Source organism: Botrytis sinoallii, assembly GCF_014898435.1.
Source record: "Botrytis sinoallii strain Bc 23 chromosome Unknown BSIN_001, whole genome shotgun sequence".
Classification (NCBI taxonomy): Eukaryota; Fungi; Ascomycota; class Leotiomycetes; order Helotiales; family Sclerotiniaceae; genus Botrytis; species Botrytis sinoallii.
In genome coordinates, this window is record NW_024066028.1 from 2,107,441 (window position 1) to 2,125,526 (window position 18,086).

An 18,086-nucleotide genomic window follows, 5' to 3' on the forward strand; every position below is an offset into this window, starting at 1 on the left:
CTGAGGAAAGAGAGCATCACTATCTTCCCATGATCTTACTATATCAAGAAAAGACTTAGCAGTGATCCCCCTCGTACCTGCCCTACATATTCAACGGGGATTTTCGAAAAGTGGAGATATCAATACAATCACTATAGCCTGTCAGTAGGCGAGTAGACATATTATTTGTATACGTAATCAGACGAGAGTGCAGTAGCATGTATGTAAAGATGAGACAAAAAATCCCATTTCTGTCATGTTGCATGTGTTTCTACAGGATCTTTGCGGGTTACCCCAGGATAAGCGGGAGTAACGGATCGGCCGTTGAACATCATCACAGTCGCTGTTCCACTGGGAGAGCCTAGTAACTCCAAAATATGATATCGGCCCCCACTATCCGAATGTTGTGTTTTTGTCAAGCTGAAAAATTACTATGTAGTTCCACTGCGACCCAAAAACCTAAGAGAGAGAAGGAGGAGGGCATAACCGAATACCTGGTAAAAGGAAGGAAGGGCGATGTTGAGAAACTCACGTCACGTGGTTTCCAAAAAATATATCTTCCTCGATTTGATGTTACATGAAATCGAGACAATCATCTCATCTCATCGTTGATTCACTCGAAACTCTACGTTATAATTTTAGTACCTGCAACCTGATGCGGAATATTGATTCAAGGTTGGGTCCAGTTCCATCTTCTCTCATTGCCCGTTCCAAGTGCACATGCATCTGTTGATCATGTAGAAATCAGACTAGTAAAGCTCAAATTGGTTGGAATTACTTGGAAAACGGAGAGCTCGGTTACTCTCTAACATTGAAGTAGAAGCCAAACTATCCTGAAGTTTTTTTTGGAATGATCCTTACAGTCAGATTGGGTTTCAAATCACAATGTAATGTGCGTATAGGGTGTCTGCATTCTTGAGTAACGCCACTATGGAAGGTGGGTCGGGAGAGTAGCGTCGTGCTTCGAAGGAATCCAATCTTTTCTCCACAGATACCTCGCACATATCGTATATCGTACGACGCAAGTGAATTTTACAATAAAATACACATGGGTATGTCTGGCGCTTGGCACGTGTGCAGATGTATGAAAGCCAGTCCACTCGGTCTCCATTCGCTTGCCATCATGTGGGAAGTGACACTATCCCAAATCTCCACCTTATGGCTACTCACCGTATTCCTCGAGCCATAATTACTAGTATATGAATATCAAGTTCGATACGGAGGCTCTAGATTGCTCCCGTGTGAAACCTATCTCCACCACCCCGCACCCTCACATTCGCCCCATAATGGGAACTATGTATCGGGTTCATTAACAGATATCTGAAAATAGAGTCGACTCAAAACAAACAGTTTTGCAGATGCCAATGGTCTCTTACTTCGATCCTTTATGTCATGGCATCTTCTTTTGACTGCTCGTATTTCTTGTTATCACCAACAGGATTGTGCCGGCAAAGTAGTTTGCTATTCCCCGGCTCGCCATGTGTTTTTTTTTGTTGATTCTAACAAACGAGATAGTTGCTTCGTAATTTGCTAAATCGCGGCTTCGGATCGAGATGGTTAATATGCATCTTGTGGTGACGCGAGAATCTTGGACGCCCTTCTATCCTAGTCTCCCGCACTCTTGCGATCAAGAGTATACTAGGCCCCGATGCATTCGGAGAGCCCCTTGCAACTATTGTTGTCGCCTCTATCATTATTATCTTATAAATTGAGTTACGTTGTCCGTGTCCCGCATTTCTTCAACACCATTTCACAGATCTTGTACGCTTACTAGAATACTTGAAAACCACACCTTTGGCCCCCAATATTTTTTCGACAACCAGTATGAAGATCTCTCTTGTTGAAAAAATGCTTCCAGCGATCCTCATCTTGAATGACCGCTACTATCCGAGTTCTAAAAACTCCCCTGCTAAGGTTGGGGCGACTGCTTTTGCGTTACAAGTGATACGAGTTCTGGAGGACGCGGGGCTGTTTGGCGGCGTGATTCTCTATGATCGTCAGGATCACTTAGCGGCGCCCGTTGTAACAGCTTGTGACAAGAGATTCAACACCATGCGTCAAGTTGTCTTTCAATTTTGGCATGAACACTGTGCAAGTCCGGTATGCCTTATATGCCGCCACAGCTCTACTCGTGGCAAAGTTCTCACATAGTCTACCACCAATGCTATACTATCAGACCGACACACTCCTAAGATATCATCCGAAGCGTCTACCTTATTGCGTCACCCACCACGGACCTTTCTACGGCGATTTCACTCGCCACTTTACGGAAGGCCTTGCTGCTATAGCATATGGCTCCGAAAACAAAGCTTCTCATCTGGCAGGGACTCAGGAAGAGGGCTTGCGACATCTTAAAGCTTCTGATCATGCATACGTTCTACAGCATTCCAACAAACAAGGCGATTATCTCATGGAGCGAGGTATCGATCCTGCTCGAATTCGAGCACTCAATCCACCGATCCATTCAATGAGAATCTACCACCATCATAAAACAGCCAACATCGAAGAACTTGTATTCTTTTCATCGAGTGAAAGAAATCTCATCTTTACCGCCGTTGCTCGTTTAGATTATTTCAAGAATGTAGAGCTATTAGTAGACTCAGCGGTGTCACTCCTCGACCGTGGAAAACTTGTGCGCTTACTGATAGTGGGTGGCGAAGGGACTTCAGACACAGCGTCAGCGAGATTGATAGCCCGCGTCCCACAAAAACATAGCGCTCATGTCAAGATCACTTCCAAAATTCCGAAGGACGACATGTATGCACTCTTTGATTTTGTACGAACGCAGGGAATATTCGTGTGTACATCACGTTATGAGACTCTTGGGATCACTCCACTTGAGGCAGCCCTGAGCGGTGTAACGACAGTGATGCCTGACTGCGACCTTGTCGAAGCCTCACGTTATTTTCCCTCAAGCTTTCGCTTCGACCCTTCGGTAACCGGGCTTTCGCATGTGTTAGAAGGGTTCCTTCAAAATGCGTTGGAAGATTCTGGACGGGAGCTGCAACGCTTCATTAACAGCTTAATTTCAAAGGAGAGATTTGTATTTGACTTGCTGACGGCATGGTCCGAATTCTCTCAGCTTGCCCTCAAAAGTTTAGCCAGTTCAAACAGTACCGCCTATAATAAACCCACTCGACCATTGAAGATCAGAGGACGAAGATATTCCATGTAACAAATTTCGTGTATCTCATTTTTTCTACTTGACCGAATACGAAAGGCCTGTTTGGGCGTTTCGTTAGGGGATCGATTATAGTATAGCACCAATAGCAATAATGATATATGACTTTGACTCAAGCCACAATACAGATCTTGTTTACTCTGTATCCTTTACTAGTTGCTGAGCCCATACTGAATCTCACATACAATGTGAGAATATATCCATCCATCATGTGCGAAATCCAAATCCCCTTTCTGGGGCTGAACCCCGATCTCGATCACTGAGCGTTATACTTGGGGACAAACGCCAGTTGAACAAAAATTAGTACGAGCTGTTACTCCAGACTTCAACTCTGGTAGAACTGAAAGCCAAGAGGAAAGCAGATTGAACGAAATCCAGACGCCTTTTGCCCGTTACCGTCCAGAATCTTGCAATGAGGGTGCTCTGTAGTCTGCCCAGTTCCTTAGGTAATATAAAGCTATAATGGAACATTAGGACGACATGAGGAAAATGCTTGAAGCTTTGTTGGACAGTATGATGAACTCCATTAAGTTTCGCGTTCAAATCGAGGTAAACATACGTTGATGACTGGTGATGCTGTCAAGTTGCTTAGGTAATTTCTAGGCATTCGGATAAAAGCAATCGGATGTTTCCTTTTAAAGAATCGACTTTCATTGGCTGTAACATTCCAGGAATTGCAGTACCCACTGAAAACGCCGCTAGTAAAGTGCACCTGTAGACGCGTTCCTAGCTCTATGTAATAATCGTGTATCTGACGTTGAGGTGGAATTGTTAAACATGAAATTCTGCCCTCGTCAATGACATAGGTGAAAACTATGAAATTTATCAAGCCATCTTGGCTTTCTCACAGCGGTAAGTCTGCTTATGTTATCTGCAGATCTATCTACCCAAGAACTGGCTACTTGTATCGTTCTATTGATGTCGCGTTTGGCTAACATTTGCGCTCAATGCGCCTCGACTTCTAGGAGAGCAGAAAGACCACGAAGTCTACAGTCTCCATGTATCGCCCGATGGTAAACGACTGGCGACAGCTGCTGGAGGTAAGATGGAGCATTCTAATTGCCGCATTTGCAAAGACCATTGCTAAATACTCGAAACAGATGGCCACGTTAGAATTTGGTCCACAGAGGCGATTCTCGGGGCAGCGGGGGAGAATCCACCTGCAATACCAAGGCAATTATGTCATATGAGTTATCATTCAGGCACTATACATACTGTTCGGTTCTCGCCAAACGGACGATGGCTAGCTTCTGGAGCAGACGACAAGATTATTTGTATCTATCAACTGGATACGCAACCAGCAGCGCATTCTGCATCCTTCGGTACTTCTGAGCTTTCAATGTTGCGGCAGACAACAAGATAAATGCTGACGAGTATTAGGCACCAATGAACCACCACCGGTAGAGAATTGGAAAATTGTTAAGCGTCTGATCGGACATGATAGCGATGTGCAGGATCTTGGATGGGCTTACGATTCTTCGATAATGGTATCCGTAGGGTTGGACTCCAAGATTGTTGTTTGGTCGGGGCATACATTTGAAAAACTCAAAACTCTATCGGTCCACCAGAGTCACGTCAAAGGAATTACATTCGATCCCGCAAACAAATTTTTTGCGACTGCTAGTGATGATCGAACGATCAAGCTCTTTCGATTTACCTCACCGCCACCCAATGCTACTGCTTATGAGTGCATGAACAACTTTACTTTTGAGCACTCAATAGCGGCACCATTTAATTCGTCACCTCTCACGACATACTTCCGACGATGTTCTTGGTCTCCAGATGGTAACCACATAGCCGCAGCAAACGCAGTCAACGGGCCCGTGAGCTCCGTTGCAATTGTGAATCGGGGGGCCTGGGACAGTGATATTAACCTAATTGGCCACGAAGGTCCGGTGGAGGTTTGCACATTTTCGCCGCGTTTGTTTAGCAAGAGCGAGTTCACCTCGGAAACTACGGATCAAAATGGTTATAGTACACAGCCTCTGGTTACGGTAATCGCCTGTGCTGGACAGGACAAAAGTTTAAGTATCTGGAATACCAGCAGCTCTCGGCCATTACTTATTTGCCAACAGTTGGCCAGAAAGTCAATTTCTGATCTTGCTTGGTCACCAGATGGACTTTCTCTCTTCGTCGCGAGCTTAGATGGTACGATAATTGCTGCACACTTCTTGAAGGGCGAGCTAGGACATATTGCACCATTGATGGAAAATGAGAAAGCTTTGAATAAATTTGGTGGCAATCGCAAAGGCGCTGGTGTTGTTGAAGACGTGTCATCAATCCAATTGGAAGAGATAAGCAGGGCCGATGAACGTCAAAAAACAGAAGGAAAGATGAGCGCTCTGATGGGAGGCTCCGGTCCAGTAGTGGTCAATAATGGAAACTTGTCGTCAACCCCAATGACTGGGGTAATCAATGCAGCCCCAACTACGAATGGCAAGGCTGCACAACAACCAGAGACCCAACAGCCAGCACCAGCTGATCCCAATGCAGATAGATTGGACGCTCTAAAACAACGAGTCACAATTACGAAAGAGGGTAAGAAGCGTGTAGCGCCCTTACTTGTCTCTGCGTCAAGTACAGGACTGTCATCCTTACCCCAATCTCAGCTCATGGCGTCGAGCTCCAACAATGTCCAGAATGAAGCCCCAGTATCAATATTAGATTTATCCAAACCTTACGAGGGACTCCCAAGAGGTGGTCTCACGGCTATGCTGTTAGGCAATAAGAGGAAAGCCATTGTTATGGAAGGCGATGAAGAAGAGGACGATGATGAATATCCTAACAAGCGATCAGCGCCAGATGCTGGACCCATTCCGATAGTAATCAATGGGGTCAGTGGGCTGGAGAATGCATTACCAATACCACCGGTCAATGGTGTTGTTCCAACTCCAGAGTTCATTCGGCCAGCTGTTGTCAACCCATCTCTGTCGGTTAGTCAGGTACGCTTAGCAGTACCGAAAATCAGAAGCCACGTCGTCAGATCCCTCAACCGTGGCAACCTTGCATCAGCAAATGGTAACGGTGCTGGAGGATCTGATGAGGGTGCAAAACTATCCGAGGATGTGATATTGGAGGCCCGGAATCCCATTGTGATAGCGCCTGTTCAAGTCAAAGACCCTTGCCGAATCAGCACTATCAAACGAGTTATCACACTATGGCAAGACTTTCTTCCTAGGGCTTTCATCTTAGTCACAGGCAACAAGAATTTTTGGGCGGCCGCTTGTGAAGATGGAAGTATTTACACATGGACCCCTGCGGGTCGCAGAATATTCAATGCTCTCGTGACTGAATCTCAACCAGTCATCATTGAATGCCGAGGCTGGTGGTTACTCTGTATTACAGCTGTTGGAATGTGCCATGTTTGGAACCTCAAAACTCTCGCCTCGCCACATCCGCCTGTCTCCATGGCGCCAATTTTAGAAATTGCCATGCACTCATTAGGCACGCATACAACATTTGCTCCAGGTGTAACATCGGCCCATCTTAACTCGACTGGTCATATCATCGTTACACTCAGTAACGGTGACGGTTACATGTACTCCCCTAAGATGTTCGTTTGGCAGCGATTGTCTGAAGCATGGTGGGCTGTCGGTAGTCAGTACTGGAACTCTAATGACTCCTCAATCAGTCATTTGCAATCTACGGGGGTTGGTCCCGAAATTCGTAAAGACGGTGAGATTGATAGCTCAAACTTATCGGCGGGGATCATTCCTCACCTAGAAAGGCATACCACCGGTGAAGTGTTACTTAAAGGTAGAGCCTACCACCTCCAACGACTCATCAAAACATTACTCTCCAAAGATGGTTTCGAGGGCTTTGAATCAGGCGTCAGCATTGCTCATCTCGAAAATCGCGTTGCTGCTGCCTTGCAGCTTCAAGCTAAGGACGATTTCCGCCTCTACCTGTTCATGTACGCGAAACGACTCGGGGCAGAGGGCCTCAAGAACAAGATTGAGGAACTTTTGCGCAGTATCATTGGTGGAATTTTACAAGAAAAAAGCGATCTTTCCATAGCTGAAAAAGGCGAAGGATGGATGAGTGAAGATGACCAATTGTGTGGATGGGACCGGAAAGAGCTCCTGAAAGGAGTTGTACTAATATTGGGTAAGTCTCTCTCTTCTTCGCTCATCTAATTATATCAAGGTCTATATGCTAATTTGCCTGACAGGCAAATATCGAGATTCGCAGAGACTGACGGTACAATATGCGAGAGTTCTCGATATGGTCGACCACGAGACTATCTGAGCAACAATTTTTCATGGATGGATGGATGGCTTCATTGCAGCGGCGTTGTGGATGGATGATTGGGCTTTATATGAAGGGATATCTGGGATCGGTGTCCTTGGTCTTGGCTTGGCAATTTCGCCCGTGTGCGAATATCATGTAATCATTGATAATACCCTGTATGTGATTATGAAAAGCGTTTTGAAAATATTCTTGTTGGGGTGTTTTCTAGTGTGAATAATATGATATCGATCTTGGATATGACAGATTTGTTCGGCAAGGATTTTCAACCACGCAAAAGGGTCGTTGTGACTGGTGCATCTGCGAGACCATTGGTCAACGCATCTCTACCAAAACACTCGGCACAGACTAAGTTGCGGGAGCTAGATATTAGACTCAGAACACACTGTTTTGTTGCACGTCTATATGGTTGTACAACTAAAATGGCGGGGAATTTAGTTCGATGTGGGGAGCTGGCTAGTGGCAAATGAGATACTATTATACCTATTACCTAGTACGAGTCTGCAAAGAGAAGAGGCATGATGGTAAAGAATACTTACTGCATCATTCATTGCTCGTTGCAAGGAACTACCAATCTTCAAATGGCCATAAGATTTTTATACTAGCTGATGCACAAAATACGTAGCCTTTATGAACCAATAATCCCTTCGAGAGCGAGAATCTCGAGGTCTAGACAGCGAAGTTATGGATAGTCTAGAACCTACATGTCAAAGATTCGGAGGATAAAGAATGACTGTTTCCGAGTCAAATTATGTGATACATCGAAAATAGAACATGCCACATTTTTGGAATATACTCGGATATTTACTGGAAAATTCGGGTAGCACAACGTGCAGTACACGGAAACCCCATGCCGAAAGTTTGGGTTGAAATGCCGAGGTTCCGAGATCGATTTTGTATAATTCCTCTCACATTGAAATTAAATTTCTCGTATATTGGATTTATGGTTGCGGGTTCTGGATCAAGTTGGTTGAGAAAAGGGATCTTTATATTTGTTGTGGACATTCTGTAACACATTGTGAATACTCTGAATTATGATGCTTGATCATGGTATGTCTATTGTGATTGTGAAAGGTACAAGATCTGTTTCTTGCATCTACCCAAGTCCTCACTATACCATTACCAACAATGAAGGTTGGAATTAGCAATTGAATATCTATAATAATCGGCTTCAGCGAAAAGATGTCGAAAGTCCCACTATCTCCATGTAGTTTGATAAATCGTTCCAGCCTGGCCTCGAAAAGATACAAGTTCATACATCTCATTGCTCAACCACAACTCACATGATAGTCACTCTCATCTAATAGAAGGAAAAGGTATGCCTTCCGCAGCATGGCAACTACATTCCTTCAACGGTCCCATGCGAATGTGTAAAACGACCTACACTTGTTGTACATAACTACTCCGAATGTTGCATCGTTTCATTAGAGCGAAGAGATACCTGGGCTTGATATCATTCCACTATGTCGAAGTCTCAGGGGTAATCAATCATCCATACCGATCGGGAAATATTCGCAATCACGCAGCCATTGAACCGAAAATGCATTGCCAGAGTCAATGCAACGTCAAGGTCGATATGTGGGCATTGTTCTGTATCTAATAATGCTCATAAATAATATATTTAAAACCATTCATTTTGCCCAGCCCTCAGCAGATACTTCAGGCGGAGAGTCCTAGCCGATAACCCAATAAAATCGTCACCATAAACAATCAATCCAACATGCAGAATAGGGTAATTGGGATAGCCAGAGCAAGAGGCTGAGTTGTCTTGCCCTATAAAAAAAGGTGATCAAGATCTCTCATCTCGTCTTGAGTATGCAGAACTCCGAAATAGATCATGTAATAATTCGTCCGAGATTATGCTCCAGTTTCTTGTTGATCCATTCGTCGAATCTTGTCATGCTGATCAACGTTGTTTCCCAGAATTTTGCAGATCACTATGGCTTTCACCAAAAAAATCTTGCAAATGGTGAAAATAACAGATATAGACTCTCTCATGAACAGACGGTGAATAAATAATTTGTGAGTAGGCGTGTTGATACTATTTACGAAAAGGTTCAGTCTTGGGCTAATTGGCTAAGCTTGTTAACATTTTGAATTTTGAAGCATGAAGCAGCTTTCGCTCTTTTGAAGTAAAAAATTCTTCTCACTACGACCAGCGACACTTATAGTGAGACTCTTTTCGGAGCAGACTTTTGTTTGTCATGAGTCCGAAAGTCAGTGACTCTCTTAATTGAGATCCTATTGTAGCTTCAGTTGCCCATTATTCAACCATTTCAACGTTGAGTTGACAGGTAGTTGTGGCCCTCATAGCAATTGCCACACCCTTTCTCCTGGATTTATCCACCTCAAACCTTCTTTCAGCATCCAGTACCAGAGATGAGAGAAACTACCTTTATGCCGCTACACACCTACGTTGGGCCAGTGTTACCGACATGTTTTTCTGTTGTGTGCAATACCAGGCGGATGTAAAGATGTCAAATCCCATCATGAATGGGACTGTGATAGTCATATGGGCTAGCCAACGACGAATGGGCTACACTAGACCTCAACGGACTAGCATTGCCAAATCCATTCTCTAGGTAAATACCTTCAAGATGCTTAGAATAATCAATCATCTGCTGAAAAGTATCTCTTGGTCTTGGCCTTCCCTTGTTGTGCTTTGAAATCATCTGGGACAACTGTATGATGTACAACATGAGGTCTATAAATTGCATCTACTGGTGGCATCCTATAAATGTTTGTTAGTGTAATTCTTTGATACCCATTGTGACTTTCGCTCATGTTGACTCATCTAATTTGATCCCTCGTGCTCGGTGGCTAACATCAACAGCCACATTTGACCACAAAATGATAGATAGACGACACGCAGCCAGCAACGGAAATGGGAAACTAACCAATCATCCAAGCTTAAAGGGAAGTACTCATAAAGTGCTTCTTCGTTGTCTTCAGGGCTACCCACACTGATCGCTTTCTTCGACCAGCCAATCTTTCCATTCACTCCGCCATCCTTCTCCGAACTATTTCTTTGGCTTGCGCCTCTATCCCTATCTCTGTCCGAAAGACCGGATGCGTTTCTAGAAGGAACCTGAGAGTTTGAAAATCCCGTGTCGTCATCAGCTAGAGATAGATCTATTGGGGCTGCAGAAGACTGGGATGAAGTCTTGACATTTGTGGAATCTGTTTTCCAACGAGCTTTAGGAACAGGGGGACGATTATGAGATGAATTCCTCTTCGTACGGTGTGAAGGAGTGGGTGGCTGGTCGGGTGTTAGAGATGAAGATGAAGATGTGAGGTTAGGCCAATCAGGTAAGTCTAGCGGTTGCTAAGAATAGTCAGTTCCATGCTCACCACAAGAATTTGAAAAAGTGTTTCAAAGAGGGGTTAAAAATGATATGGAGATGTACCTGAACAGGATTCGGCGCGAAGAAGCGATAGGAAGATTGAGAGGTTGCCGGATCAACTTTTACCGTCGGTCCGGCTTCATTGCTCATAGTCCTAGATTTTGGCTCCCCCTTCTTTTCACTAACAGGCACATCTTTCCTGCTGTCAAAGTTTCTCGGACTTCTTCCTCTCACGATGATTGCTCCGGATTGAATCTCTGTCAACTTGACCTGTTCCCCAGTGGCTAACGTAGCCATCAAATTAATTTGTATGACATAATGTTGCTGCAGTCCTTTCCTCCTTCCATTATTTGCCGTCGCATGTTTGAATTGCAATCGCTTCCACGCTATAGGAATGGAGACACACGTAGGATCCAGCTCCGGATTGATGCTCAAGTCCAAGGGCCATTGTGGTGGGGCTGCGCCAGCTTTATCTTCAGAAGTCGTCACATTCGCTGTCTTCCATGGCACACTAATAATTTCGGTACTCTTCCCCTCAATGCTTTCTAGAGCAGATATCGTCGCAGTCAGGTTATATATTGGAACATGTTGGCCTTGTTCATTTATTATTCTCGTGATGGATCTTGATAAGATAATGGTCCCAGAAATTTGAAATAGATTCCGTCGATAGCAAGTCAATTCCATTGGTCTCCCCACAGTCTCACTACCAAATACATCTTCGGCCACAAAGAACATCCCATATAGTTCTGCATTCATTGCTGGCCAAGTTTGTCCATTATCATCCAAAGTTGGCACTTTCATTATCGGTGCGCCAAATCCGAGTAATTTGTTATCCGGGTCGCTAGAATTGGTATCGCCATTATTTTCTGGATTTGGGTCATCGAGCAGTGACTCGAAAGGCCCAGAGTTGTAGGAAAAAGGATCTTCAAAAGTAGTAGAAAATGCGTCAGATATTTCGTACGAGGGCGTGAATGGTAATGAGGGCATTCCTATATGGACATCGTCCCTTCTCCTTGGCCGTTAGTACATGCACTCTTCTTTCCTTGGGGCCCCTCAGGATTAAACATACAACAACCCGTCCGCCTCGAAATTCAGATCGTGTTCGAAAGTATCCATGTTGAATTGATTACTCCTTGAGCCCGGAGCTGTTAATCGTAGAATGTTGTGAGGAGAGGTTGACGATGAAATGGTCAAAGTATCATACGCTGCCATGTTCGCAATCTTATGATATGGGATTACTCAAGAGTAGCGCTTTGTACGAACAGGACGACAATGTTGTAAGCATTGTAAGATCGATACTCAAGTAGTTCAGAAGAATAACTTCAACTGTCTGAATCGCAAATGAACAATCATCAAGGATCTTAACAGTTAAGTTCAGATGAGTTAAGTTAAGTTGAGTTCGGGCAGGCGAGAAGCCGCAAACTTGGCTATCAGCCCAAGTAAGCGGGACATACTACTCCACAGTGCCGATAAGGACCCATAAGGGGGATAGAAACCCAAACTTTAACTATTTAACTAAAAGCTACTTCGTACATATGCAAACTAGCAATTTATGACGATAAGATCTCTGGAATTTCGGAATCTTCATTTCTAATGAGAACGAACTCTAATTCTCAGAATACCTTTCTCATATCAAGTTCAAGAGCATCTAGAGTCTTCAAGACGTGTCGAATCTATATATCTGTCAAGTGTCTACTCCTTTATGCACACCCTTAGATGTGCGGCATATCCTTGCTAAATCCATGCCAAATATATGCCAAATCAATCAATATGTGATAACAATACCGATACTATATTTCCCCAGGCCCTGCGGAGTAGGTTGTAGCTTCCTTTTCCAACCCGTTTCCAATCAGACCTAACGAGACAGACCAACTTATAAGTCTGTACTTCTTTCCATGTGTGCTGTTCATTCTGTACTGATTTCATTTCAAAGCTATCCCACCGACTTTAATTTCGAGTCTCTAATAACATCGGATTCAATTGCTAAAGCTTCAATCTCCACCCTGTTGACATGGCTGACTTTGACAATTGGTAGCGAATGACAAGCAGAATGGGTCTTGATTGGTTCCGAATTCATGGTCACAAGAGCTACCTTTCCCCAGGAATATGCTTGGTCTCCGGCATTTTTGGTTTTCTTTTACTAAATAATTGCTCTCACCAGATTCGATGTGATGGATACCATTTTGCATTTTGGAGGACTTAGAGGAGGATAGTGAAAAATATCATAACTAGTCCTCCATTACGGAGTATGGGGATGATCTAAATTGATCTCCACATCTCTACCATGTCCAAATCAGGGTACCGTCAGACCTCTGGAGAAGTTCTAGCCCGCACGATCAGGGCAGGAACAATCAGTGGACTTCCGGGGAGCGCCAGTGTCTGCGACCCCAGTCAGTCAATATCTTGCGTCGCCCGTTTGATGCGCCGGCATTGCCAAACAAGGAAGCAATTTTGGGAAGATGGAAAAGTCATTTTTTACTTTATTGTCCACAAGAATTGATTCAGCCCAGTACACAACCTCATGAATAACTCATTTGTTTGCTTGCTCGGATTGTCCAGAGCTACACTTCTTTAAAATGCGTCCAGCCAATGACCCCAGGAGTTAGGAATTCGGAAAAGAAACGGTATGAATCGTGCACGAATCGTGAGCAATCGTGTTGATACGAGCATACACGTAATCTTCTTCTTATGCTCTAACCTTCTTACGGAGGGTAAGTGCGTCCTATTCTCCCACCCGCAGATAAGTTATTTCTATTTCTATCCCGCCTATGCCATTACAGTTACATTGTCTAAATATATCTGAACAAATCCAATAACATAGAATGCCTAGTGGTACACTGGTACGGTTAGAATGATCTCCTTGCAAAGGCGTCTAATATCCAGTGCAATTGCGTTGAGAGAGAGAGGAAATCGCGGATCAGAAATATTTTCAACATCGAGAGATAAAGTCTGCAGTTCTTGTCTATGCCATGGCCACATGATATTTCATTTTGAGTAATGGCATATTGCTTTACTAAACTAGTAGGGTTGCAAATTCGCTACTCAAACCGAGTTGATTTCAACCAAACGATAAATCGACTATTATTCAGCTTAACTAGGGATCTCCTGCGATACCTTGTCGCCAATTAACCTTAAGGAGATTCGCGATATCGACAATTCCCCTTTGTTCTCGCTTATGAAATTCAATGAAGGGGGTACAAGACGCGTTAAGTGAGTCGATCAGAATAAGATATCTTTAGGCACTCTAAACTACATTATAAATTTGATGCATCGATAAAAACACCCTTCAAACCCTTGTGTGAACTCATCGTCGACTTGCTATTAGCATGTTCGTTCCATTTTCTCTGAACTCTACGCCATATTTTTCCTTTCCCGCAAGTTAAAAGCCAGACTCATCCCCCTCCTTTCCTTCTCTTTCCCCCGTACACTCCAGCCACACGGACTAATACATTGATATATATACATAAATACATTTATACATTTATGATAATTGAGGTTTGTAGTCTCCCCATGTTATTACAAGAAAATATGAATGATATTCCATGTCATGTGAATAATTTATCAAGAGTTCAAAGGCACAGGCAAGAAATGAAGTATTATATAGAAACGAATTGCTGTTTGATTCAATGCATGTACATCGCATGTGGTGTCCAATCTATAATAAGCAAACACACCAGGATATCCTCGTAAAACCAAAACCAAATACACTTATGCAAATCCATCCATCTTGTCTTCGTCTTCGCATTACCAAAATGTTCATGACTTCGTAAATAACCCCGACCCTCGCTCTTTTTAAACCCGCTTTCCTCAAAAAGAAATTTGTATCAATCCTGATACCTCTCGTCCACAAACCTCGGATGGGGCAATATGTAACCATCGTAACGTTCGCCTCTACTCTCCTCGCTACTACTAACACTCGTACTTGGGCTTACTAACCCACTGCTTTCTGCTAAACCTGTCATTTCCTCATCAATACTAGTGGCTATTCTCCCATTAGTCCTACTTCCTGTCCCCTCAATTCCAAATCCAGTACCGCCTCCAAGTCCCATCCCCATTCCTATACTTCCAAATCCAGTGGGTAGACTTCCGCCTACAAATCCTAACGGATTGCCAGACACTCTTCTTGGGCCCCCATTTGCCTCCATTCCTTCTCCTACACTTCCCACTCTACTCAAAGCTGGTTTCTCAGGCAATCCCTTTAACAACCCTGTACTCGTATCCAACATACCCATGGCCCATCTTGTCAGCTCGCCTCCTTTACAGCTGACTCCTAAAGTCCACCTGTATTCTCCTAACCTCCTTCTATACCACTCAGCCTCCTCTCTTCCTGGCGCCGTCGCCCACAACAACGATCCAAAAGTTCCTATCAGCGCAAAGTTTGTCTTACTTGCGAAGTACCAGAAGGACCTCAAATGACTAGTCGTGAGTCGGTTCACAAAATCCATGGCGGATATTAAGCGGGTTTTTGCTGCACTACGGCAAATGTGCTGGATGTAAGGATCTGGCTGGACAGGAGAGGACTGCCCTTCGATTTTAATGTGGGCATGCGAGGAGTTCGGAGGAGGCGTCAAGGAACGGATGATGCGACGATGAAGGGTGATTTCCGTCGCAAAGTACGCGAGATGCAGGAAGCCGGTGGAGGATAAAGATAATTTCGAAGAGGTGGGAGGAGCGTCCATGCGGAGACAGGCAGGCAGTGCCGAATACCAATCTTTGAGTTTGAGCTGTACGGGCTTCGCGAGTTGAAGGACAAGTACTGTGCCTTGGGTTCCAGCATTGGCCACATTAGACATAGCGGATAGCGTGTAGAAGGTATCTAAAACTTCGGAGAGAATCAGAGAGAGGGCTATCATTTGACAGAAAAGTTGTCTGCCGCGATCGTGTTCGGCACTTTGCTCATCATTAGTCTCATCATGTTCAATATCCGGAAAATCATTCTGGGATAAGGGAAGAACAGCCCAATTCGTAGCGAAAATATGGGACGGACGTCCATGCACTAAAGATCCCCATTTATCTTGCATATATAATGCCCAAGCGAGACGTTTGCGGAGTCCGCGCTCCCATGGCGGGATTTTCCAATTTGAACAGTCGAGATGAAGACCTAATTCTTGGGAAATTGCTACGAGTTGTGCGGTTGGTGCCCATTGATCACCTTCTGGAGCTTGGGATAGTAGGAGTCCGGCTTGTACGGTCGATAGTTTGGGTCTGTTCATGGCATCCGACAATGTCACTCTTGCTAATCTTTCCAGTTCCTTAAGGTCGGGCCTAGGCAGATGTGCAAGTTCTTCACTGTGGTCCCACCAATTGATCGCAAGAATATATACGGCAGCCAAAAGAGGTGGAGAAAATTCTCGGTAAGATCTGTTGTACTTCTCCCAAAATACGTTCTTCTGAAGGATGGGAAAATTTGGATGAATGATACGGAAATATAAATCCAGCAGTATGGGACCGTGTGGCGCCACCAGATCTTCAATCGCATCCACATCTTCAATTTGATGTTCATGGCCGGGAGTCGTATGATCCGGAAGCATTAAAAACGTATCAACATCGCTTACTTTTCTTAATGTTCCTCTCGATAACAAACTCTCATCTTGTGGATCAAATGGTGATAAATCAATGAGTGAAGGCTCGAAGTCTGTAGTTGGACCAATATATTGACTGAATCGATCATGCTGTAACCCCAATGTTCGCTTTAACAACGTTGGGCCCCCAATATTTGCCAAATCCTCGGTCAGTGAATTGGTGGCACCGGTGCTAGATATGCTAGCCTCGTGGGGTCTGTACCTTTCGAAATTCCTATCAGGAGATCTGCGAACCTGTCAGCCGTGATTTAAGAACACACAAATCATTAGACATAAAATTTTGCATACCTTCTTTTAGCAATGGATTCTTCCTTCCCATCCGTATTCAATTTTCTCTTCCTAGGCTGCGGACTTGACAGGAAGGTGCAGTCCTGAGAATGAAATTGACAAAGAACACACGTGGACTGCCCCTCATTGATCACACATCTACTCTTCCTCCTCCTACAAGCATCACACGGTCTATCCTTTCGACTTCTCATGTTATTTCCTAGATCCATCGATGTCACACTACTCATACTCGTTGACAAACTAGAGATATCTCTGCCGTTTGATGAATTGTTGGGAGTATCGAGAATTGTATCTAGATGAGGTTTCTTGGAAGCAATGGCAATTGGGGCAGTACGTGCTATAGAAGTTGGAGTCGACATGATGGCCACTGCTCAACAAGATTCTAGTGGAACAATCTCCGCCGAGATCGTCAACGACCAGGTTCCGTAAGTCTGTGTGAACCCGATGACCTGCTCTAGACCCTGGGGTTGGTACCGCCGATACTGCAGTTGCCAGGGAAGATGGATGAGAAACGGGATTTTTGGCGTGGTCCCCTGTTCTCGGAGAAGCGCGATGGATGGCCGAGGATATGATAGCGTATGGGAACGGTCTAGTGATGCATAAAGCTGCCTCAAAGGGGAAGTCCAGCAAGATAGAAGAAGATATGATACTCCAGAAGATGTGAGTGGTTTGAAGGATGGATTATCAGATACGCTTATCGATGTGTATCTCCACTCTATTGCCTGTCAAATATCTCTTGTATGCTTGAAGTCCCGTAATCCGGATATTCTTAAAAGAGCTTATCGGAGTTTGAAGTGGGAAAATTGTGGTGTCGTCTGCACTGCGAATCTGCAAGTTCCCGGTCTGTGTTGAACGTGTAGATAAGAAGAAAGCTTGGGTATGGTAAAACCAACCGCAAACAGAATATTTTTACTGATAATGGTAAATATTAAAAGTCTTTTATTCACTCCAGAGTTTTCTTCTCCCTGTATGTCCGAAGGACTCAGGTTGGCCTGGAACTTGAAGAGAATTGTTAAAGTTGCTGACTAGATTCAGTGACTATCACTACTGCATGTGCCAGCTAGTGATTGAAGCAGGATAAGATGATGGATAGATTCCCACGTCATTGATGAAGAAAGCAATTCAACGGGAGCGTATTAAAAGTTTCAGAAACACTGAATGATATTGGTAAGAAGAACTTAATGAGAAGAAAGAGAAGGAGATTAGAAGCTTAGGAGATATGGAGAGATGAAAGCTAGATCTGCATTTACTAGAAACAGTACTTTCGTAAGAGAAGCCCAAAATCCGGATGACATTGGCCGAACTGTTACCAAACTAGATGGTAATAATAAGAGTAACTGAGTAAGTGAGTAAGTTAAATGATTAGCAGGACAAATAGCTAGTTAATCCCGCGTTGTCAACACGTTCTCCCATGTTTTAAAGACGTAGCTTTGGCGTCCTTTTTTTCATGCTGCAAGATAAGGC

The 18,086-nt window shown here is 44.1% G+C and overlaps 4 protein-coding genes across 4 annotated transcripts; 2 read left to right on the top strand and 2 right to left on the bottom strand.

Annotated features, from left to right (window-relative positions):
* Window positions 1–1,827: 1,827 nt before the first annotated feature.
* EAF02_000454 (uncharacterized protein) lies at window positions 1,828–3,154 on the top strand (the record flags this gene model as incomplete). The annotated part of the gene is made up of 2 exons (XM_038896502.1): window positions 1,828–2,079; window positions 2,156–3,154. 2 exons carry the CDS (start codon window positions 1,828–1,830, stop codon window positions 3,152–3,154), a joined length of 1,251 nt encoding a protein of 416 aa, XP_038763361.1.
* An 821-nt stretch (window positions 3,155–3,975) lies between these two features.
* EAF02_000455 (uncharacterized protein) lies at window positions 3,976–7,408 on the top strand (the record flags this gene model as incomplete). The annotated part of the gene is made up of 5 exons (XM_038896503.1): window positions 3,976–4,012; window positions 4,126–4,200; window positions 4,261–4,482; window positions 4,541–7,267; window positions 7,332–7,408. 5 exons carry the CDS (start codon window positions 3,976–3,978, stop codon window positions 7,406–7,408), a joined length of 3,138 nt encoding a protein of 1,045 aa, XP_038763362.1.
* A 2,610-nt stretch (window positions 7,409–10,018) lies between these two features.
* On the bottom strand, window positions 10,019–11,964 carry EAF02_000456 (uncharacterized protein; the record flags this gene model as incomplete). The annotated part of the gene is made up of 4 exons (XM_038896504.1): window positions 10,019–10,139; window positions 10,306–10,733; window positions 10,816–11,761; window positions 11,822–11,964. The coding sequence occupies 4 exons, from the start codon at window positions 11,962–11,964 to the stop codon at window positions 10,019–10,021; spliced, it is 1,638 nt and encodes a 545-aa protein (XP_038763363.1).
* A 2,612-nt stretch (window positions 11,965–14,576) lies between these two features.
* On the bottom strand, window positions 14,577–16,981 carry EAF02_000457 (uncharacterized protein; the record flags this gene model as incomplete). Its single annotated transcript, XM_038896505.1, has 2 exons — window positions 14,577–16,560; window positions 16,623–16,981. 2 exons carry the CDS (start codon window positions 16,979–16,981, stop codon window positions 14,577–14,579), a joined length of 2,343 nt encoding a protein of 780 aa, XP_038763364.1.
* Window positions 16,982–18,086: the final 1,105 nt, after the last annotated feature.